Below are 24,654 nucleotides of genomic sequence, written 5' to 3' on the forward strand. Positions count from 1 at the left end.
AAGTATAGTTAAAAATGTCCACACACAGACACACACGCTGCTGCTAATGTGTATTATCTATCCTGTTGCCTAGTCACTTTACCCCTACCTATATGTACAGTACATAGCTACCTCAATTACCTCGTACCCCTGCACATCGACTCAGTACTGGGGCTCCCTGTATACAGCCATGTTATTTGAACTCTTTATTTTTATTTGTTATTCACTGTGTATTTATTCCCCATGTCACTATTTGTATTCTATATTAAAAATATATATCTTATCTTTAACTCTGCATTGTTGGAAAAGGATCCGTAAGTAAGCATTTCACTGTTAGTCTAAACCTGTTGTCTACGAAGCATGTGACAAATAACATTTGATTTGATTACAGTCCTAGTTAGTAGACTTGTGGTCGTACTAGTTAGTACCAGCGACCTAACCATAACCATTTTGGTTTTCTTTCTTTATCTCATCTTCCAACATTATCAGTGCTTCGAGTAAATTATAAGTAAATTATATTTACAAGTCAAGTGGCGACACAGCATATCTATAGATATACAAATAGCTGAATCAGGAGTCTATGTGTTTCCATACTCAGAGATTCAAAGGGCATTGGGCCCCTATGGGTTTCCCTCCCTCCCCCACCCCACAGTAGAGCAGCTCAGGTGGGAGTAACACCTCCAGACTCAGGTCACAGGCTGGAGGCTTGGGCCTGCTGCTGTAGCTGTGTGTGGTGAGCTGTGCCGGGGGACGCCGGTTCACATTCCTTGGGCCCCTCCTCCACCCCCCGTGCGTACATCAGCACCAGAGTGACTGTGGCGAAGGTGACAGCGTTGACGGGAAACGCCCTGAGCAGGGTGGAGGTGAGACCTCGCGTGAACACTCTGAGCCCCTCCCTTCTCACACTCTGCCGCACGCAGTCAGCGATGCTGCTGTACTGGTAGACTCCGCCCATCCCGTCCGCCTGGAGGCGGGACTTAATCACGTCCACAGGATAGGTGGACAGCCAGCAGGTGACCCCGGACATCCCGCCGGCAAATAGCAGCTTGGGGATCATGTAAGGTTCGCCGGGCTCGTAGCCAATGGAGCGGGTCAGAAAGTCGTAGGTCAGGAAGTAGACTCCAAAGCAGGGGGTCTCTCGGATCAGCGTGGTGACCATGCCGCGGTTCACCCCCAGCAGCCCCTCCCACTTGTAGATACTGGCCAGGCAGTCCAGGGAGTTCTTGTACAGCTTCCTCTTGGACTTCTTCTCCCCAGTGCCTTAGTAACACAGTATAATTATAAATACTAGTGATGGGCACCAATATGGAAAGGTTGACTTGTGGAGAAACATGAAATAGGTGGCCATACAATTATTTTCCTGAAAGTTGTCAACTTTTTATTAAAGTTAGTGCCATTGGTGAACCCTTTGAACTCAAATGCTATGGTACACACGCTTTCCTAGCAGTGCAGGGGCAGAGCAGAGTACATTATGCTAGCTAGCTCAGATAATCTAAAATGTTATTTGCTACAGAGGTAGCTAAGTGGCTAGCTTGAAAGGGCAGTGTGTGATGCACAAATTGTTTGATTTGTTGGCTAGTTAGCTAGGTTGGCTAGTTAGCTGGCTTGGCTAGTTAGCTGGCTTGGCTAGTTAGCTAGGTTGCTCCACCACCAGATGTTGCAGAAACCAACTAATGTGTATGAATGAAACATGGAACACTTTTGCCTAGAAAAGTATTCTTGCAAGTGTTGGCAACCGTTTTTGTTATATTACAGTAACAAATCCCTCATCAAATCATGATATGGCACACTCCTAAGGCAGTGCTGCATGTTTGCAATAACATATATATTCATTTTTTTTACAACATACAGTGCCTTCGGAAAGTATTCAGGCCCCATGACTTTTTCCACATTTTGTTAAGTTACAGCCTTATTATGAAATTAATAAAATTCATTTTTTGCCTCATCAATCTACACACAATACCCTGTAAAGACAAAATGAAAACAGGTTTATAGAAGGAAAAAAAACAGAAATACCTTATTTACATAAGTATTCAGACCCTTTGCTACGAGACTTGAAATTGAGCTCAGGTGCATCCTGTTTCCATTGATCATCCTTGAGATGTTTCTACATCTTGATTGGAGTCCACCTGTGGTAAATTCAATTGATTGGACATGATTTGGAAAAGCATACACCTGTCTATATAAGGTCCCACAGTTGACAGTGTATGTCAGAGCAAAAACCAAGCCATGAGGTCGAAGGAATTGTCCATAGAGCTCCGAGACAGGATTGTGTAGAGACACAGAAGGTCCCCAAGAACACAGTGGCCTCCATTATTCTTAAATGGAAGAAGTTTGGAACCACCAAGACTCTTCCTAGAACTGGCCATCCGGCCAAACTGAGCAATCGGAGGAGAAGGGTCTTGGTCAGGGAGGTGACCAAGAACCTGATTGTCACTCTGACAGAGCTGCAGAGTTCCTCTGTGGAGATGGGAGAAACTTCCAGAAGGACAAGAATTTCTGCTTCACTCCACCAATCAGGACTTTGTTCTAGAGTGGCCAGACAGAAGCCACTCCTCAGTAAAAGGCACATGACAGCCCGCTTGGAGTTTTCCAAAAGGCACCTAAAGACTCTCAGACTGAACTCTTTGGCCTGAATGCCAAGCGTCACGTCTGGAGGAAACCTGTACCATCCCTACGGTGAAGCATGGTGGTTGCAGCATCATGCTGTGGGGATGTTTTTTCAGCAGCAGGGACTGGGAGACTAGTCAGGATCAAAGGAAAGATGAACGGAGCAAAGTACAGAGAGATCCTTGATGAAAAAACCTGCTCCAAAGCGCTCAGGACCTCAGACTAGGCTGAACATACACCTTCCAACAGGACAACGACCCTAAACACTCAGCCAAGACAAGGCAGGAGTGGCTTCGGGACAAGTCTGAATGTCCTAGAGTGGCCCAGCCAGAGCTCGGACTTGAACATCTCTGGAGAGACCTGAAAATAGCTGTGCAGCGACGCTCCCCATCCAACCTGACAGAGCTTGAGATGATCTGCAGAGAAGAATGGGAGAAATTGCCCAAATACAGGTGTGCCAAGCTTGTAGCGTCAAAGAAGACTCGAGACTGTAATCGCTGCCAAAGGTGCTTCAACAAAGTACTGAGTAAAGGGTCTGAATACTTATGTAAATGTAATATTTTTGTTTTCTTTCTTTTTTTTAAAACAGAAATTTGCATAATTTTCTAAAAACCTGTTTTTGCTTTGTCATTATGGGGTATTGTGTGTAGATTGAAGGGGGGGGGGGAAACAATTTAATCAATTTTAGAATAGGGCTGTAACATAACAAAATGTGGAAAAGTCAAGAGGTCTGAATACTTTGCGAATGCACTGTACCTCACTCATATTGATATCAAATGTCAAAAACGTGATTTTCATGTATTTTATATACAGTGGGGGAAAAAAGTATTTAGTCAGCCACCAATTGTGCAAGTTCTCCCACTTAAAAATATGAGAGAGGCCTGTAATTTTCATCATAGGTACACGTCAACTATGACAAACTAATTGATTTTTTATGAATTTATTTGCAAATTATGGTGGAAAATAAGTATTTTGTCACCTACAAACAAGCAAGATTTCTGGCTCTCACAGACCTGTAACTTCTTCTTTAAGAGGCTCCACGCAAGAGGCTCCACGCAAGATCTCACCCCGTGGGGTTAAAATGATCACAAGAACGGTGAGCAAAAATCCCAGAACCACACGGGGGGACCTAGTGAATGACCTGCAGAGAGCTGGGACCAAAGTAACAAAGCCTACCATCAGTAACACACTACGCCGCCAGGGACTCAAATCCTGCAGTGCCAGACGTGTCCCCCTGCTTAAGCCAGTACATGTCCAGGCCCGTCTGAAGTTTGCTAGAGTGCATTTGGATGATCCAGAAGAGGATTGGGAGAATGTCATATGGTCAGATGAAACCAAAATAGAACTTTTTGGTAAAAACTCAACTCGTCGTGTTTGGAGGACAAAGAATGCTGAGTTGCATCCAAAGAACACCATACCTACTGTGAAGCATGGGGGTGGAAACATCATGCTTTGGGGCTGTTTTTCTGCAAAGGGACCAGGACGACTGATCCGTGTAAAGGAAAGAATGAATGGGGCCATGTATCGTGAGATTTTGAGTGAAAACCTCCTTCCATCAGCAAGGGCATTGAAGATGAAACGTGGCTGGGTCTTTCAGCATGACAATGATCCCAAACACACCGCCCGGGCAACGAAGGAGTGGCTTCGTAAGAAGCATTTCAAGGTCCTGGAGTGGACTAGCCAGTCTCCAGATCTCAACCCCATAGAAAATCTTTTGAGGGAGTTGAAAGTCCGTGTTGCCCAGCGGCAGCCCCAAAACATCACTGCTCTAGAGGAGATCTGCATGGAGGAATGGGCCAAAATACCAGCAACAGTGTGTGAAAACCTTGTGAAGACTTACAGAAAACGTTTGAGAAACTTAAGTATTGAGAAACTTATTTTTTTAATATATACTTATTTTCCACCATAATTTGCAAATAAATTCATAAAAAATCCTACAATGTGATTTTCTGGATTTTTTCCCCACATTTTGTCTGTCATAGTTGACGTGTACCTATGATGAAAATTACAGGCCTCTCTCATCTTTTTAAGTGGGAGAACTTGCACAATTGGTGGCTGACTAAATACTTTTTTCCCCCACTGTATATATATATATTAGCGAGAAAATAAAAACATATGGGGGATTGGAAGTGATGCAGACAATTACATTGATGGAAGTTACAATTTATCTGCAATATTAAAGCTGATCTACCCCTAAAAAGAAAAAGAAATAATAATTAAGACGCGACTGATGCATGTGGGGATATATTTGTTTTGTCTCTATGACATTCAGAGGCTGAACTATGAAGTTCTTTAGCCGAGAAGTAAAATGTTTTACTTTGCTTGTGAAGTAATCTAATAGGCCTACGATGTGTAACTCTGGCTATTCACTTTCTGTAAAAGAGATGTTTAAACACAGGCAGCTTTTAGGAACGCACTTGTGACCTTCTCTTGATGTGTTAAGCCATGGAAGAGTAGCTAGCAGTTTAAACTTTAATATTTCTGCCTCGTGCCTCTGTCTGGGATAGGGCAATGTAACTTGTAAAAGTAGCTTACATTGCTTAGAATCATATGACGTCAAAGATTACATTTTTTACAAACAGCGACAGTTTTGTTGCAAACAAGATACACTGGTTTGGCATCAGATAAATTTGGAGAAATGTGGTACGATGAATGCAAATCTATCTGTCCATTCTTCCTTGAAACTTCTATTTTATAAATATGCCTTTCTTTTGAGACTTTTCGAAAGCTACATTTTCTCTTGCAAGCTGATTGTTTTGAGCTAATAAGAAATAGGGTAGGCTAACTATTTTTCACCAATCAACGCACAGAGAAATAGACAAAGACTACAAAACTCATTTACTAGAGACATTGGTGATTTTATCTCAAATGTGTCATTGAATTGATTATTTACTAACCGGATGTGTTATAGTGATGGGGAATGAATTGGGCTGCTATTATATTATGTTCTGGCCTGCTGACTATTAGCTCAGAAAAACGGGTATAAAAAAATACATTCTGCTAATGTCTTTAGTCATGTAAAATGACTAGAATTGCATTTAATGCGTTTATTAAACAGTTTTTTTCCGGGACCCGAAAATACAATGATAGATGCATGCAATGTTCTATTATAAAGGTGATTTTTTTACCCCCTGCATTCAGAAAGTATTCAGACCCCTTGACTTTTTCCACATTTTGTTACATTATAGCCTTATTCTAAAAGTGATTAAATAGTTTCCCCCCCTCATTAATCTACACACAATACCCCATAATGACAAAGTTAAAACAGGTTTTTAGACATTTTTGCAAATGTATTAAAAATAAAAACGTAAATATTACATTTACTGTAAGTATTCAAAGCCTTTACTCAGTACTTTGTTGAAGCACCTTTGGCAGCGATTACAGCCGCGAGTCTTCTTGGGTATGACGCTACAAGCTTGGCACACCTGTATTTGGGGAGTTTCTCCCATTCTTCTCTGCAGATCCTCTCAAGCTCTGTCAGATTGGATGGGGAGCGTCGCTGCACAGCAATTTCTAGGTCTCTCCACAGATGTTAAAATCCAGTTCAAGTCCGGGCTCTGGCTGGGCCACTCAAGGACATTCAGAGACTTGTACCGAAGCCACTCCTGCATTGTCTTGGCTGTGTGCTTTTGTCATTGTCCTGTTGGAGGGTGAACCTTCACCCCAGTCTGTGGTCCTGAGCGATCTGGAGCAGGCTTTCATCAAGGATCTCTCTGTACTTTTCTCCGTTCATCTTTCCCTCGATCCTGACTAGTCTCCCAGTCCCTGCCACTGAAAAACATCCCCACATCATGATGCTGCAACCACCATGCTTCACCGTAGGGATGGTGCCAGGTTTCCTCCAGACGTGACGCTTGGCATTCATGCAAAAGAGTTCAATCTTGGTTTCATCAGACCAGAGAATATTGTTTCTCATGGTCTGAGAGTCCTTTAGGTGCCTTTTGGCAAACTACAAGCAGGCTGTCATGTGTCTTTTACTGAGGAGTGGCTTCTGTCTGGCCACTCTACCATAAAGGCCTGATTGGTGGAGTGCTGCAGAGATGGTTGTCCTTCTGGAAGGTTCTCCCATCTCCACAGTGGAACTCTGGAGCTCTGTCAGAGTGACCATCGGGTTCTTGGTCACCTCCCTGACAAAGGCCCTTCTCCACTGATTGCTCAGTTTGGCCGGGCGGCCAGCTCTAGGAAGAGTCTTGGTGGTTCCAAACTTTCCAAATCATGTCCAATCAATTGAATTTACCACTGGTGGACTCCAATCAAGTTGTAGAAACATCTCAAGGATGATGAAAGGAAACAGGATGCACCTGAGCTCAATTTCGAGTCTAATAGCTAAGGGTCTGAATACTTATGTAAATATTAAATTACTGTTTTTTATTTTTTTATACATTTGCTAACATTTCTAAAAACCAGTTTTCACTTTGTCATTACACGGTATTGTGTGTAGATTGATGAGGAAAACATTTAATTTAATACATTTTAGAATAAGGCTGTAACGTAACAAAATTTGGAAAAAAATCAAGGGGTCTGAATACTTTCAGAATGCACTGTAGTAATGAGGTAGGCCTACTTTGTCACTGTTAATTCAATGAAGGGGGAGGGTATTGCCATTTTTTTTTTCAATTACAAGGGGAGGGTCATGTGAAAATATTTTCTTAACATTGGGGAGGGGGGTGCATTTTTTAAATGACATCTCGAGTTGGAATCCCCCAACCCCCACTAATTTTCGAATGGCCCCTAACGACTATCCATTAATACAAAGCTGGCTGTTTTCCCTAGTCTATTTTGTTTCAGAGCATTTAAAAGATGGTTCTTTAATTGTATGGCTGCAGTTTGCTTCAATAGGACTAAATCACGTGTAGCTCAGTTGGTAGAGCATGGCGCTTGCAACGCCAGGGTTGTGGGTTCGATTCCCACGGGGGGCCAGTATGAAAAAGAAAAAAGGTATGCACTCACTAACTTTAAGTCGCTCTGGATAAGAGCGTCTGCTAAATGACTAAAATGTAGTGGATGCTCAATAACATCATCATGCCAACCATGTGTACATCTATTATGTTATCTATTTCTCACGATAAAGCCACAAAAATAATACTAAACAATACTGGTTTTGATGGAGAAAATGTCTAGAATCGACGGCTGAGATGTGATACTATGATCCGACACTGTAAACACATTCACAATGCTGTTGTTTGCCTAAAAATACATGGCGGTTTCCATTGAGCTGTTACCCGTGCACATGCAGCTTCCCATTACCAAGCCTGCAGAAGTGCGGATCTTTTTGACAGATGCCGATTCAAAGCTGCTGACGTCAAACGCATCCTCCATCTTTTACGATTGCAGAGATGCTGCTTTCCATTGAAGAAGAATTTAGGAGGTATCGACCACGCGCACTGCCTTTGCGGCAATCAAGTCCATACAGAACTGGGGTGATATCTGTTAGTTGTTGAAATACGCAGACATTTCCTCCTCTTGCTGACTGCAAACCACCGACCACCGGCACAGGTAGGAGAAAAGTATAAATTTCTCTATTCTGTTATATTGCAAAGGCTTTATTTTAGTTTTCCCCCACAAAACAGTTTTACTACAGAATTAAGCACGAGGTTTTGAATTGTGAGGCCGTTTTCGACTTGAGTACATCGGAGGATGGGGTTTTATTGTTAAACCCGGTATGATAGCAGTACTAGAAAGTTTTTTCGTTGCCTTTTTGTTTAATATTGCCTATTTATCCGTTCTAGGCTGTGTGTATAGCTGTTAGAAAGAGGCAAACGCGGCACGCCTTTCGAATTACATGAACCATGTGCTGTGCGTGTTAAATCTCCACGCGTAGTCAATTGTTGAAAATTAAGGATGCTGTGTGTGCAAATGTGTAAATTGTGGGCGTTTTCTGCGTTTCAGCACCGTGGACAACGACATCTGCGCTGTTCTCTCTCTCTCTGCCTCTCTCTCTCTCTCTCTCTAGGAAAATAAACGGACGAACACGCACTAGAAAGTAAACAGAATTGGGGAGAAACATATCTCAGGGGGTGAAAGAAGGGGTCCTTGATTGATTTAGGGATTGTCGTTAGGCTATAGTAAATTGCGCCAAGCAGAGTGTGTTGATGGGAGGGGTAGGCTGTTAAACAAAGGAGACAGGACTGTCAAACTTCATGGTGGAATTGACAAAAACTATGTTATTCCTCACTGGCTTTTCTTCATCATGGCTCCATTGAAAGTTGTTGCTTGTTGACCAGACATGTTTGGCCAAATGAGTTATGTAGGTCAGGTGCACGTCTTCGCCAGTCGGACCTGGTAATACTGTCTCATAAATGTCTGATAATGCTTTTAGATTTCCGTGCTGGACCACCATCGCATCTTCCCTGTCGCTCTGCTCGAGCGTATTCAGTGTCTTGCATCAGAGAGAAAGCGATGGAGAGACAGAGAGCATCAAAATGGAGAAGCTAGTAGCAGGCCTTTAGTTATGATCGAAATCCAGCATCGAAAGGGTTGTTGAGAGTGTCCTGTGTTAAGCTGATAAAGAAAAGGACATGCTCTTGGTTGGCACGGCTGCTACGCTATACCGTATCGCATCATGCAGCTTCGATCGGGTTGCGTTGGCAGCACTATAGGGTTGTTCCCGGAGTAAAAACGGACTCATATACCATCACCAGTGGTTGATGTTTACTGGCACAGCCTATTGTTAATGTATATAGCGGCCAGTGGATGGGCTCATAGTAATGGCTGGAACAGAATAAATGGAATGATATCGAACACATCAAACACGTTTGTTTTTTTATACCATTCCATTAACTCCATTCCAGCCATTATTATGAGCTGTCCTCCCCTCAGCAGCCTCCTGTGCAGGGTACATATTTATCAGCTTATAGAAGTGACACATTTTACCATGTGTTACATTTGGGCTTGTGGTTTAAAGTTCTCAAAAAGGACAGGATTGAGAATGGTTATGTGTTTGCAAACTAAAGATCCTTTTCTATTTATCAATCTACTTCCACAGGGTAAAATATTTACTGAATAATAAAGCTTCTGTGATGAAGCAATATAAACAGAGTTGTAGGTGTTTGGTTAACGGTTAATGGTTAATGGATATTGATCCTCTGTGTGATACAACCTTTACTTTCAAATAAATTAATCAAAATGATTTTGTTTAATCACTGTCTGTCTCAATGTCCAGGTACCAGAAATGTTGTTGAGTTGCCCATCAGTCACATCATGCTCTTTGTGGCACTGCCCATCATGGTTGCCATAGTCACCATTTACACAACCAGGAGGAACCATGTGTGATGTTTTGTTCTCTGTATAGAAGAAGCATCTGGTATTGAGCTCCAGCCTGGTTCTGGAGGAATGACCCCAAGTTTCTTACTCTTCTCCCTGTGCTGGACTATAGACTTTCAAACTGTCTAAGGCTTTATTGATTGAGTAACAGAGGATATCTTTTTTATTTATTTATTTATTACAGCTGATGTGAATCTATGATAGCACATAGTGTGCTTGAAGATGACTTCATAGTTCTATTCTCATCTTTTAGTATATTTTTCACACACTTTTTTATTGCATGCATGTAGGGATGCAGACATCAATTAAGCAAAGCATGGTTGATGTGTGAATGATATGTTTGGTGTTTATTATGTCCATTGTGATGTGCATGAAGTCAGCATATTCCTTGGTTTTGTTCATTCATATGTTTTTGGGCCTTAGCAGATTTTAAATTAGCACAATACTTTTTCTAAGTATTTTATTGAATCTGTTACTGTTTTAAAATATATTTTGTAACTAATAAAAATACAATATTTCAAACTGTTAGTTACAGGTGTTTTTACTTTACACTTCCACAATGTATGGTAAACCATGCATAATTTACCTTAATTCATTTTTTACAACCTAGCCAGCAGCACAGATAGGCCCAGGCTAGACTACTTTTGTATCCTAGAAACATCAACAAATGACCGTCAGAGATGTTCCGTTATCTACTCTGACTTTCATTGAAAAACTATTCAAATGTAGGGCAATTTGATGAACTTAAAGGTTTAAGTTATTTCCATTGACATTGCAAAGGAATGTAGCCTACACCCCTTCTTCGAAATGACGCTACAGACTGGGCTACTTACTCACTTTATCACCGTTACCTGCAGCTGAGTTTCTCGCCGGGCGCGGTGGCGCGTGCCTGTAATCCAAGTCACTGGGAGGCTGAGGTTGGTGGATCGAATGAGCTGAGGAGCTCTGGGCTGCAGCGCGGTATGTCGAACGGGTGTCCGCACTAAGTTTGGTATCGATATGGTGTTCCTGGGGGAGCCCGGGACCACCAGGTCGTCTAAGGAGGGGTGTACCGGCCCAGGTCGGAAACGAAGCAGGTCAAAGCCCCCGTGCCGTCCAGTAGTGGGATAGCGCCTGTGAGTACACGCTGCAGTGCAGCCTTGGCAAGACATCGATACCCAATCTTTTTTATTAGTAAAAAAAATATCTACTTCACGGTCGACAGCTGCATTTGCAATACAAAAACCTTGGCCGCCCACAAAAAGAGTAAGCAGACGAACATATTTAGAATATTCTTTTCTTCTGAAAATGTATAATTATACTGACTCCTTCTGAGAAAGGGAGTCAATAACACATTCAAATCTCAATGCAGTATCCATAGTTACTATTTTGCTGGGATGCTTATTTCCAACCTGGTCTCAGAGCATTCTGTATTATTCTGTACTTAAACACTCCATTCAGTATCAGGGCCAGCGCCAGAACGAATCAGTTGGACAGGCATTTTATTTCTATAGGCGGGCCGTTTTTTTCACGGGACCTCCCACATTATTTTTATGGGTGTTATAATAAAGACCATAGGCAGCTCGTGAGTTTCGTCAGTTTCTTCCCCCTACCTCTGCGGAAGCACAGTTCCCGCTCAGTCCAGTAAAAACTGTTCGCTGCTCTGGCACTCCAATGGTGGAACAAGCTCCCTCATGACGCCAGGACAGCGGAGTCACTCACCACCTTCCGGAGACACTTGAAACCCCACCTCTTTAAGGAATACCTGGGATAGGATAAAGTAATCCTTCTACCCACCTTCTACCCAATTGCTGGCTTCCCAAATAGGCATAGGCCTATGCACTTGTGATTTGAAACGATCCACAGCTATTAAAACATATATATGCTAATGAACCTCTGTGTCTAAGTTAAGCTGTCTGGTAAAGTATTTTGAACGATTTTATTTAGACAGGAGTAATTATATGATTTTAGGAAAAGCTAGCATTCGGGGGAGCTAGCATTCGAACAGAGCACAGTGCACCCGCCAACTTTCCTTTCTAATTTGCAAGTGGTCTAACCAGAGGTCTGTATATAATGACGAGATGTCTCTGCCCTAACAATTCGAGTCGTTGTCCTAAAGGCGGGAATGCAGGCGACAAGCTTAGGTCTGCATATAATGCCCATAGAAATGCATTGGATTTATTCAGGACAGATTTTTGAGAGAGTGAGCCCTCTCACTTCACCCGTTCCTCTCTGCTGAAACTAGCGAGCGAAACAGCGACAGTTTGTAGACCATGTACAGTATCTGATGCTGTCTGGTCAGAAAAAGTATGAAATGCCATACTCCTTTTGTCCAGATAGCATCAGATACATGGTCTACACATACGGAGACAGAGGGGCGCCCTTTCACTCGCTCGGATGCTTTATCTGAGATTGATGTGTCTTTCTGTCGACGCGCGTCTCGGTCAAATAAATTATACATTTTATTTGGACGGGCAAGGAGGTACAGTAGGGCGGGCCAGCCCCCCTGGGGCCCACCCCCTAGGGCCCACCCATAATGTTGGCCCTGTTTAGTATGATATGTTACATTTCATATGGTATGTATTAATTTGTGTATGTCCATCACCCATTTCGTATTATACACTGCTCAAAAAAATAAAGGGAACACTTAAACAACACATCCTAGATCTGAATTAATGAAATAATCTTATTAAATACTTTTTTCTTTACATAGTTGAATGTGCTGACAACAAAATCACACAAAAAGTATCAATGGAAATCAAATGTATCAACCCATGGAGGTCTGGATTTGGAGTCACCCTCAAAATTAAAGTGTAAAACCACACTACAGGCTGATCCAACTTTGATGTAATGTCCTTAAAACAAGTCAAAATGAGGCTCAGTAGTGTGTGTGGCCTCCACGTGCCTGTATGACCTCCCTACAACGCCTGGGCATGCTCCTGATGAGGTGGCGGATGGTCTCCTGAGGGATCTCCTCCCAGACCTGGACTAAAGCATCTGCCAACTCCTGGATAGTCTGTGGTGCAACGTGGCGTTGGTGGATGGAGCGAGACATGATGTCCCAGATGTGCTCAATTCGATTCAGGTCTGGGGAACGGGCGGGCCAGTCCATAGCATCAATGCCTTCCTCTTGCAAGAACTGCTGACACACTCCAGCCACATGAGGTCTAGCATTGTCTTGCATTAGGAGGAACCCAGGGCCAACCGCACCAGCATATGGTCTCACAAGGGGTCTGAGGATCTCATCTCGGTACCTAATGGCAGTCAGCCTACCTCTGGCGAGCACATGGAGGGCTGTGCGGCCCCCCAAAGAAATGACACCCCACACCATGACTGACCCACCGCCAAACCGGTCATGCTGGAGGATGTTGCAGGCAGCAGAACGTTCTCCACGGCGTCTCCAGACTCTGTCACGTCTGTCACATTCTCCACGGCGTCTCCAGACTCTGTCACGTCTGTCACATGTGCTCAGTGTGAACCTGCTTTCATCTGTGAAGAGCACAGGGCGCCAGTGGCGAATTTGCCAATCTTGGTGTTCTCTGGCAAATGCCAAACGTCCTGCACGGTGTTGGGCTGTAAGCACAACCCCCACCTGTGGACGTCGGGCCCTCATACCACCCTCATGGAGTCTGTTTCTGACCGTTTGAGCAGACACATGCACATTTGTGGCCTGCTGGATGTGATTTTGCAGGGCTCTGGCAGTGCTCCTCCTGCTCCTCCTTGCACAAAGGCGGAGGTAGCGGTCCTGCTGCTGGGTTGTTGCCCTCCTACGGCCTCCTCCACGTCTCCTGATGTACTGGCCTGTCTCCTGGTAGCGCCTCCATGCTCTGGACACTACGCTGACAGACACAGCAAACCTTCTTGCCACAGCTCGCATTAATGTGCCATCCTGGATGAGCTGCACTACCTGAGCCACTTGTGTGGGTTGTAGACTCCGTCTCATGCTACCACTAGAGTGAAAGCACCGCCAGCATTCAAAAGTGACCAAAACATCAGCCAGGAAGCATAGGAACTGAGAAGTGGTCTGTGGTCACCACCTGCAGAACCACTTCTTTATTGGGGGTGTCTTGCTAATTGCCTATAATTTCCACCTGTTGTCTATTCCATTTGCACAACAGCATGTGAAATGTATTGTCAATCAGTGTTGCTTCCTAAGTGGACAGTTTGATTTCACAGAAGTGTGATTGACTTGGAGTTACATTGTGTTGTTTAAGTGTTCCCTTTATTTTTTTGAGCAGTGTATGTTACGAATTACAATTCGTATTATATGTGACGAATTTGCAAAAACATACAATATGTTATAAATTAGCAAAACGTATGATACAGTATCTCACAAAAGTGAGTACACCCCTCACATTTTCGTAAATATTTGAGTATATCTTTTCATGTGACAACACTGAAGAAATGACACTTTGCTACAATGTAAAGTAGTGACAGCTTGTATAACAGTGTACATTTGCTGTCTCCTCAAAATAACTCAACACACAGCCATTAATGTCTAAACCGCTGGCAACAAAAGTGAGTACACCCCTAAATGAAAATGTCCAAATTGGGCCCAATTAGCCATTTTCCCTCCCCGGTGTCATGTGACTCGTTAGTGTTACAAGGTCTCAGGTGTAAATGGGGAGCAGGTGTGTTAAATTTGGTGTCATCGCTCTCACACTCCCTCATACTAGTCACTGGAAGTTCAACATGGCACCTCATGGCAAAGAACTCTCTGAGGATCTGAAAAAAATAATTGTTGCTCTACATGAAGATGGCCTGGACTATAAGAAGATTGCCAAGACCCTGAATCTGAGCTGCAGCACGGTGGCCAAGACCATACAGCGGTTTAACAGGACAGGTTCCACTCAGAACAGGCCTCGCCATGGTCGACCAAATAAGTTGAGTGCACGTGCTCAGCGTCATATCCAGAGGTTGTCTTTGGGAAATAGACGTATGAGTGCTGCCAGCATTGCTGCAGAGGTTGAAGGGGTGGGGGGGTCAGCCTGTCAGTGCTCAGACCATATGCTGCACACTGCATCAAATTGGTCTGCATGGCTGTCGTCCCAAAAGGAAGCCTCTTCTAAAGATGATGCACAAGAAAGCCCGCAAACAGTTTGCTGAAGACAAGCAGACTAAGGACATGGATTACTGGAACCATGTCCTGTGGTCTGATGAGACCAATATAAACTTATTTGGTTCAGATGGTGTCAAGCGTGTGTGGTGGCAACCAGGTGAGGAGTACAAAGACAAGTGTGTCTTGCCTACAGTCAAGCATGGTGGTGGGAGTGTCATGGTCTGAGGCTGCATGAGTGCTGCCGGCACTGGGGAGCTACAGTTCATTGAGGGAACCATGAATGCCAACATGTACTGTGTCATACTGAAGCAGAGCATGATCCCCTCCCTTCGGAGACTGGGACGCAGGGCAGTATTCCAACATGATAACGACCCCAAACACACCTCCAAGACGACCACTGCCTTGCTAAAGAAGCTGAGGGTAAAGGTGATGGACTGGCCATGCATGTCTCCAGACCTAACCCCTATTGAGCATCTGTGGGGCATCCTCAAATGGAAGGTGGAGGAGTGCAAGGTCTCTAACATCCACCAGCTCTGTGATGTCGTCATGGAGGAGTGGAAGAGGACTCCAGTGGCAACCTGTGAAGCTCTGGTGAACTCAATTCCCAAGAGGGTTAAGGCAGTGCTGGAAAATGATGGTGGCCACACAAAATATTGACACTTTGGGCCCAATTTGAACATTTTCACTTAGGGGTGTACTCACTTTTGTTGCCAGCGGTTTAGACATTAATGGCTGTGTGTTGTGTTATTTTGAGGGGACAGCAAATGTACACTGTTATACAAGCTGTACACTCACTACTTTACATTGTAGCAAAGTGTCATTTCTTCAGTGTTGTCACATGAAAAGATATACTCAAATATTTACAAAAATGTGAGGGGTGTACTCACTTTTGTGAGATACTGTATGTTACGAATTCTACCTAGGTGGCTAACATTATCTAGGCTAGGGTTTAGGGTTAAGTTTAGGAGAAGGGTTAGCTAAAAGGGTTAAGGTTAGGGGAAGGTTTAGCTAACATGCTAAGTAGTTGGGGGACAACATGTTTATTGTTGCCTTGCTATTAGTTAGTAAGATGCAGTATGAAAATAAAACACTTGTTTTATCGTTTATTGATTTTCACATTTTCTACAAGTCACCTTGATGTACCAACGCTGGCTAAGCATCATTAGTTTGTTACAAAAATATCAGTGTCTCCATCTTTTGAGTTTGCAACAGCAAACCTCACATGATAAGAGAAAGAGACCTTGAAGAACATTGAAGACACCACAACTAATTGACATTGAAAAATATAGGTTTTATATTTACATTTAAATGATCTATCAGATTATCAGACATATCTGGTACATATTGCATCTTCCCACAAAAATAGAGTCCAAATGATTTGTAATTGCCAGTTAACTTTAGCCTCTATTGTGTCTAGGACTGAAGGAGTATGAGAACATTGAAATGAATACAATTAAGCACAATAAAACATTATGGTGACATATAAAATAGGTTAAAAGTAACAATTAGCACTGGCAAATCTGATTGGCAAACTGAATGTCACTCAGCAATCTTTTTTTCCCATTACCCCACAACCATAATCCATAATCCCAAATTCAGTAGACCGCAGGACAGCAGTATTATAAGGGTTGAGGCTGTTTTATCCAACCAGCAAATAACCCCTAACCAACCAAAATGTATCGAATAGGATCTCTGATCGTTACAGGTGTATAGTACATGTTTATTATCCTCCTGGTAAAAGTCAGAGACCATTTTGTGGGAAAACATTGCTACATTCAACAATTCAGTACATAAAGTGCATTCGGAAAGTATACAGACCCCTTGACTTTTTCCACATTTTGTTACGTTACAGCCTTATTCTAAAGTGGATTACATTGTTTTTTCCCCTCATCAATCTACACACAATACCCCATAATGACAAAGGTTTTTAGAAATGTTTGCACATTTATATAAAAAAAAACACAGGAAATATCACATTTACATAAATATTCAGACCTTTTACTCAGTACTTAGTTGAATTGAGTCTTCTTGGGTATGAGGCTACAAGCTTGGCACACCTGTATTTGGGGAGTTTCTCCCATTCTTCTCTGCACATTTTAAATGCAAATCCTAAATGTGGAAAAAGTGAAGGAGTCTGAATACTTTCCGAATGGACTGTATGATGTCATAGTGGATATGTTAGATAATGCCATTATGATGTCATAGAAGCTCTTTTAAAGAATGTCACTGTGATGTCATTTTTGGATTTTCCTGAATCCTTTGTTTCAGAAGGTTATGACAGTGATCGTTCTTTACAGCAGCAATACACTAGAGACAATTCAGTGTGTGTGTTCTTCCCCCCTTACAGACACATGGATATTGTGTGTCAATGCTATCATAGGTCCACAGATGTGTATAGCCTACTATATGAATACCCTCATTCAAGAACAGCATACACATGTTCCCATCATACATATAGGAGAGAAATCTGTGGAAATACTAATCAGTTGCTCACAAACCAGTAAGAAATATACATCAACGCCCCATTACAAATACTCTAAAATGGCAGGAGGTAACAGATATACTAAAGGATACAGGATGAGGAGAGCCAATGGGTTATCAGTCCAAGAGACAACTAGATTAGTTAACAGCAACGACAGTAACATTCAGGCAAAAACAAAAACTACTACTACTACTACTACTAATAATAATAATAATAATAATAATAATTCTGATACTGACCAAACATGCATAAAGGTGCACACACAAAAATCCTCACTCCAGCATTTGCAATATTTACAGAGAAATTTAGCCAATCACATCTTTAAAAACAAAAATAAAACTAATCTCACATTTATACACAAGTATAACATCAAAGACACAACTTCACATTATTTCCGTAAAACAAATCCCATCCAAAAACAAAACACACAATTATTGCCAACTCTTTGATTCACACTTGTTTCAAACAAAACATCACATTCTGGGCATTCCTTCAGCATTCAGATATCGCTCAGGTACAGTAAACTGTATGTTGTGTTTCAGTTCGGACATGAGAAGTGCTTTAGTTCAACTACTACTCTACATATAAGTCTCCTTAGAGGCCAAAGTAGGCTACTGAATAGTTACTGTGCAAGGAGGACAGAGCTATACAAGGATAAACTGCACAATCAGACCATTAACAACAGCTGGTGCGCAATTTCTAATATTAAGGAAGTCTCGAGGTTCTGCTCGCCTGAGTTAGAATACCTCATGATAAGTTGTAGTATTTTTCGTAGCTGTCTATTTACCACCTGCACTTCCTGATGGGCCTCCCCCAGGTGGTGAGGGTAGTAAACAACACATCCGCCACGCTGACCCTCAATACGGGGGCGCCACACACAGTGTTGTACAACTAACCTTGTGGGGACACACAATTCAGTCCCATTCAAAATCCTATTCTCCCTAACCCTAAACCTAACCCATACCCATACCCTAACCCGAAAACCTAACCTTAACCCTAACCCTAAAACTAACCCTAGCTCCTAAACCTAATTCTAACCCTAACACTAATTCTTAACCCTAAACCCCCTAGAAATAGCATTTGACCTTGTCGGGACCAACAAAATATACCCAGTTGGTTAATTTTTTGTTAGTTTACTATTCTTGTGGGGACTTCTAGTCCCCACAAGTATAGTTAAAAACGTCCACACACATACACACACGCTGCTGCTAATGTGTATTATCTATCCTGTTGCCTAGTCACTTTACCCCTACCTATATGTACAGTACATAGCTACCTCAATTACCTCGTACCCCTGCACATCGACTCAGTACTGGGGCTCCCTGTATACAGCCATGTTATTTTAACTCTTTATTTTTATTTGTTATTCACTGTGTATTTATTCCCCATGTCACTATTTGTATTCTATATTTAAAAAATATATCTTATCTTTAACTCTGCATTGTTGGAAAAGGACCCGTAAGTAAGCATTTCACTGTTAGTCTAAACCTGTTGTCTACGAAGCATGTGACAAATAACATTTGATTTGATTACAGTCCTAGTTAGTAGACTTGTGGTCGTACCAGTTAGTACCAGCGACCTAACCATAACCATTTTGGTTTTCTTTCTTTATCTCATCTTCCAACATTATCAGTGCTTAGAGTAAATTATAAGTAAATTATATTTACAAGTCAAGTGGCGACACAGCATATCTATAGATATACAAATAGCTGAATCAGGAGTCTATGTGTTTCCATACTCAGAGATTCAAAGGGCATTGGGCCCCTATGGGTTTCCCTCCCTCCCCCACCCCACAGTAGAGCAGCTCAGGTGGGAGTAACACCTCCAGACTCAGGTCACAGGCTGGAGGCTTGGGCCTGCTGCTGTAGCTGTGTGTGGTGAGCTGTGCCGGGGGACGCCGGTTCACATTCCTTGGGCCCCTCCTCCACCCCCCGTGCGTACATCAGCACCAGAGTGACTGTGGCGAAGGTGACAGCGTTGACGGGAAACGCCCTGAGCAGGGTGGAGGTGAGACCTCGTGTGAACACTCTGAGCCCCTCCCTTCTCACACTCTGCCGCACGCAGTCAGCGATGCTGCTGTACTGGTAGACTCCGCCCATCCCGTCCGCCTGGAGGCGGGACTTAATCACGGTCACAGGATAGGTGGACAGCCAGCAGGTGACCCCGGACATCCCGCCGGCAAATAGCAGCTTGGGGATCATGTAAGGTTCGCCGGGCTCGCAGCCAATGGAGCGGGTCAGAAAGTCGTAGGTCAGGAAGTAGACTCCAAAGCAGGGGGTCTCTCGGATCAGCGTGGTGACCATGCCGTGGTTCACCCCCAGCAGCCCCTCCCGCTTGTAGATACTGGCCAGGCAGTCCAGGGAGTTCTTGTACAGCTTCCTCTTGGACTTCTTCTCCCCAGTGCCTTAGTAACACAGTATAATTATAAATACTAGTGATGGGCACCAATATGGAAAGGTTGACTTGTGGAGAAACATGAAATAGGTGGCCATACAATTATTTTCCTGAAAGTTGTCAACTTTTTATTAAAGTTAGTGCCATTGGTGAACCCTTTGAACTCAAATGCTATGGTACACACGCTTTCCTAGCAGTGCAGGGGCAGAGCAGAGTACATTATGCTAGCTAGCTCAGATAATCTAAAATGTTATTTGCTACAGAGGTAGCTAAGTGGCTAGCTTGAAAGGGCAGTGTGTGATCCACAAATTGTTTGATTTGTTGGCTAGTTAGCTAGGTTGGCTAGTTAGCTGGCTTGGCTAGTTAGCTGGCTTGGCTAGTTAGCTAGGTTGCTCCACCACCAGATGTTGCAGAAACCAACTAATGTGTATGAATGAAACATGGAACACTTTTGCCTAGAAAAGTATTCTTGCAAGTGTTGGCAACCGTTTTTGTTATATTACAGTAACAAATCCCTCATCAAATCATGATATGGCACACTCCTAAGGCAGTGCTGCATGTTTGCAATAACAACATATATATTCATTTTTTTTTATAACATACAGTGCCTTCGGAAAGTATTCAGACCCCATGACTTTTTCCACATTTCGTTAAGTTACAGCCTTATTATAAAATTGATTAAATTCATTTTTTGCCTCATCAATCTACACACAATACCCTGTAAAGACAAAATGAAAACAGGTTTATAGAAGGAAAAAAAACAGAAATACCTTATTTACATAAGTATTCAGACCCTTTGCTACGAGACTTGAAATTGAGCTCAGGTGCATCCTGTTTCCATTGATCATCCTTGAGATGTTTCTACATCTTGATTGGAGTCCACCTGTGGTAAATTCAATTGATTGGACATGATTTGGAAAAGCATACACCTGTCTATATAAGGTCCCACAGTTGACAGTGTATGTCAGAGCAAAAACCAAGCCATGAGGTCGAAGGAATTGTCCATAGAGCTCCGAGACAGGATTGTGTAGAGACACAGAAGGTCCCCAAGAACACAGTGGCCTCCATTATTCTTAAATGGAAGAAGTTTGGAACCACCAAGACTCTTCCTAGAACTGGCCATCCGGCCAAACTGAGCAATCGGAGGAGAAGGGTCTTGGTCAGGGAGGTGACCAAGAACCTGATTGTCACTCTGACAGAGCTGCAGAGTTCCTCTGTGGAGATGGGAGAAACTTCCAGAAGGACAAGAATTTCTGCTTCACTCCACCAATCAGGACTTTGTTCTAGAGTGGCCAGACAGAAGCCACTCCTTAGTAAAAGGCACATGACAGCCCGCTTGGAGTTTGCCAAAAGGCACCTAAAGACTCTCAGACCACGAGAAACAAGATTGAACTCTTTGGCCTGAATGCCAAGCGTCACGTCTGGAGGAAACCTGTACCATCCCTACGGTGAAGCATGGTGGTGGCAGCATCATGCTGTGGGTATGTTTTTTCAGCAGCAGGGACTGGTAGACTATTCAGGATCAAAGGAAAGATGAACGGAGCAAAGTACAGAGAGATCCTTGATGAAAAAACCTGCTCCAAAGCACTCAGGACCTCAGACTAGGCCGAACATACACCTTCCAACAGGACAACGACCCTAAACACTCAGCCAAGACAAGGCAGGAGTGGCTTCGGGACAAGTCTGAATGTCCTAGAGTGGCCCAGCCAGAGCTCAGACTTGAACATCTCTGGAGAGACCTGAAAATAGCTGTGCAGCGACGCTCCCCATCCAACCTGACAGAGCTTGAGACGATCTGCAGAGAAGAATGGGAGAAATTGCCCAAATACAGGTGTGCCAAGCTTGTAGCGTCAAAGAAGACTCGAGACTGTAATCGCTGCCAAAGGTGCTTCAACAAAGTACTGAGTAAAGGGTCTGAATACATATGTAAATGTAATACAAAAAAAATATTTCTTTTTTTTTTTACAGAAATTTGCATAATTTTCTAAAAACCTGTTTTTGCTTTGTCATTATGGGGTATTGTGTGTAGATTGAAGAGGGGGGGGGGGGGGGACAATTTAATCTATTTTAGAATAGGGCTGTAACATAACAAAATGTGGAAAAGTCAAGGGGTCTGAATACTTTGCGAATGCACTGTACCTCACTCATATTGATATCAAATGTCAAAAACGTGATTTTCATGTATTTTATATACAGTGGGGAAAAAAAGTATTTAGTCAGCCACCAATTGTGCAAGTTCTCCCACTTAAAAAGATGAGAGAGGCCTGTAATTTTCATCATAGGTACACGTCAACTATGACAAACAAATTGAAAAAAAAATTCTCCAGAAAATCACATTGTAGGATTTTTAATGAATTTATTTGCAAATTATGGTGGAAAATAAGTATTTTGTCACCTACAAACAAGCAGGATTTCTGGCTCTCACAGACCTGTAACTTCTTCTTTAAGAGGCTCCTCTGTCCTCCACTCGTTACCTGTATTAATGGCACCTGTTTGAACTTGTTATCAGTATAAAAGACACCTGTCCACAACCTCAAACAGTCACACTCCAAACTCCACTATGGCCAAGACCAAAGAGCTGTCAAAGGACACCAGAAACAAAATTGTAGACCTGCACCAGGCTGGGAAGACTGAATCTGCAATAGGTAAGCAGCTTGGTTTGAAGAAATCAACTGTGGGAGCAATTATTAGGAAATGGAAGACATACAAGACCACTGATAATCTCCCTCGATCTGGGGCTCCACGCAAGATCTCACCCTGTGGGGTCAAAATGATCACAAGAACGGTGAGCAAAAATCCCAGAACCACACGGGGGGACCTAGTGAATGACCTGCAGAGAGCTGGGACCAAAGTAACAAAGCCTACCATCAGTAACACACTACGCCGCCAGGGACTCAAATCCTGCAGTGCCAGACGTGTCCCCCTGCTTAAGCCAGTACATGTCCAGGCCCGTCTGAAGTTTGCTAGAGTGCATTTGGATGATCCAGAAGAGGATTGGGAGAATGTCATATGGTCAGATGAAACCAAAATATAACTTTTTGGTAAAAACTCAACTCGTCGTGTTTGGAGGACAAAGAATGCTGAGTTGCATCCAAAGAACACCATACCTACTGTGAAGCATGGGGGTGGAAACATCATGCTTTGGGGCTGTTTTTCTGAAAAGGGACCAGGACGACTGATCCGTGTAAAGGAAAGAATGAATGGGGCCATGTATCGTGATATTTTGAGTGAAAACCTCCTTCCATCAGCAAGGGCATTGAAGATGAAACGTGGCTGGGTCTTTCAGCATGACAATGATCCCAAACACACTGCCCGGGCAACGAAGGAGTGGCTTCGTAAGAAGCATTTCAAGGTCCTGGAGTGGCCTAGCCAGTCTCCAGATCTCAACCCCATAGAAAATCTTTGGAGGGAGTTGAAAGTCTGTGTTGCCCAGCGGCAGCCCCAAAACATCACTGCTCTAGAGGAGATCTGCATGGAGGAATGGGCCAAAATACCAGCAACAGTGTGTGAAAACCTTGTGAAGACTTACAGAAAACGTTTGACCTGTGTCATTGCCAACAAAGGGTATATAACAAAGTATTGAGAAACTTTTGTTATTGACCAAATACTTATTTTCCACCATAATTTGCAAATAAATTCATTAAAAATCCTACAATGTGATTTTCTGGATTTTTTCCCCACATTTTGTCTGTCATAGTTGACGTGTACCTATGATGAAAATTACAGGCCTCTCTCATCTTTTTAAGTGGGAGAACTTGCACAATTGGTGGCTGACTAAATACTTTTTTTTCCCCACTGTATATATATATATATATATTAGCAAGAAAATAAAAACGTATGGGGGATTGGAAGTGATGCAGACAATTACATTGATGGAAGTTACAATTTATCTGCAATATTAAAGCTGATCTACCCCTAAAAAGAAAAATATATAATAATTAAGACACGACTGATGCATATGGGGATATATTTGTTTTGTCTCTATGACATTCAGAGGCTGAACTAATAATAATATGCCATTTAGCAGACGCTTTTATCCAAAGCGACTGACAGTCGTGCGTGCATAAATTTTTTTGTGTGTATGGGTGGTCCCGGGGATCGAACCCACTACCTTGGCGTTACAAGCGCCGTGCTCTACCAGCTGAGCTACAGAGAACCACAACTATGAAGTACTTTAGCCGAGAAGTAAAATGTTTTACTTTGCTTGTGAAGTAATCTAATAGGCCTACGATGTAACTCTGGCTATTCACTTTCTGTAAAAGAGATGTTTAAACCCAGGCAGCTTTTAGGGACGCACTTGTGACCTTCTCTTGATGTGTTAAGCCATGGAAGAGTAGCTAGCAGTTTAAACTTTAATATTTCTGCCTCGTGCCTCTGTCTGGGATAGGGCAATGTAACTTGTAAAAGTAGCTTACATTGCTTAGAATCATATGACGTCAAAGATTACATTTTTTACAAACAGCGACAGTTTTGTTGCAAACAAGATACACTGGTTTGGCATCAGAGAAATTTGGAGAAATGTGGTACGATGAATGCAAATCTATCTGTCCATTCTTCCTTGAAACTTCTATTTCATAAATATGCCTTTCTTTTGAGACTTTTCGAAAGCTAAATTTTCTCTTGCAAGCAAGCTGATTGTTTTGAGCTAATAAGAAATAGGGTAGGCTAACTATTTTTCACCAATCAACGCACAGAGAAATAGACAAAGACTACAAAACTCATTTACTAGAGACATTGGTGATTTTATCTCAAATGTGTCATTGAATTGATTATTTACTAACCGGATGTGTTATAGTGATGGGGAATGAATTGGGCTGCTATTATATTATGTTCTGGCCTGCTGACTATTAGCTCAGAAAAACGGGTATAAAAAAATACATTCTGCTAA

General features: G+C 42.7%; 2 protein-coding genes across 2 annotated transcripts; both read right to left on the reverse strand.

The window, feature by feature from the left end:
- Positions 1-305: 305 nt before the first annotated feature.
- On the reverse strand, positions 306-7,908 carry LOC311126606 (mitochondrial basic amino acids transporter-like; the record flags this gene model as incomplete). The annotated part of the gene is made up of 2 exons (XM_084200606.1): positions 306-1,239; positions 7,812-7,908. 2 exons carry the CDS (start codon positions 7,906-7,908, stop codon positions 671-673), a joined length of 666 nt encoding a protein of 221 aa, XP_084056732.1. The 3' UTR covers positions 306-670.
- An 11,110-nt stretch (positions 7,909-19,018) lies between these two features.
- LOC311126607 (mitochondrial basic amino acids transporter-like) lies at positions 19,019-19,776 on the reverse strand (the record flags this gene model as incomplete). Its single annotated transcript, XM_084200607.1, has 1 exon — positions 19,019-19,776. A coding segment is annotated over one exon (569 nt), but the record flags the coding sequence as incomplete, so codon positions are not given.
- Between the last annotated feature and the right edge of the window lie 4,878 nt (positions 19,777-24,654).

This window comes from Coregonus lavaretus (assembly GCF_964263955.1).
Source record: "Coregonus lavaretus genome assembly, contig: HAP1_SCAFFOLD_6884, whole genome shotgun sequence".
Classification (NCBI taxonomy): domain Eukaryota; kingdom Metazoa; phylum Chordata; class Actinopteri; order Salmoniformes; family Salmonidae; genus Coregonus; species Coregonus lavaretus.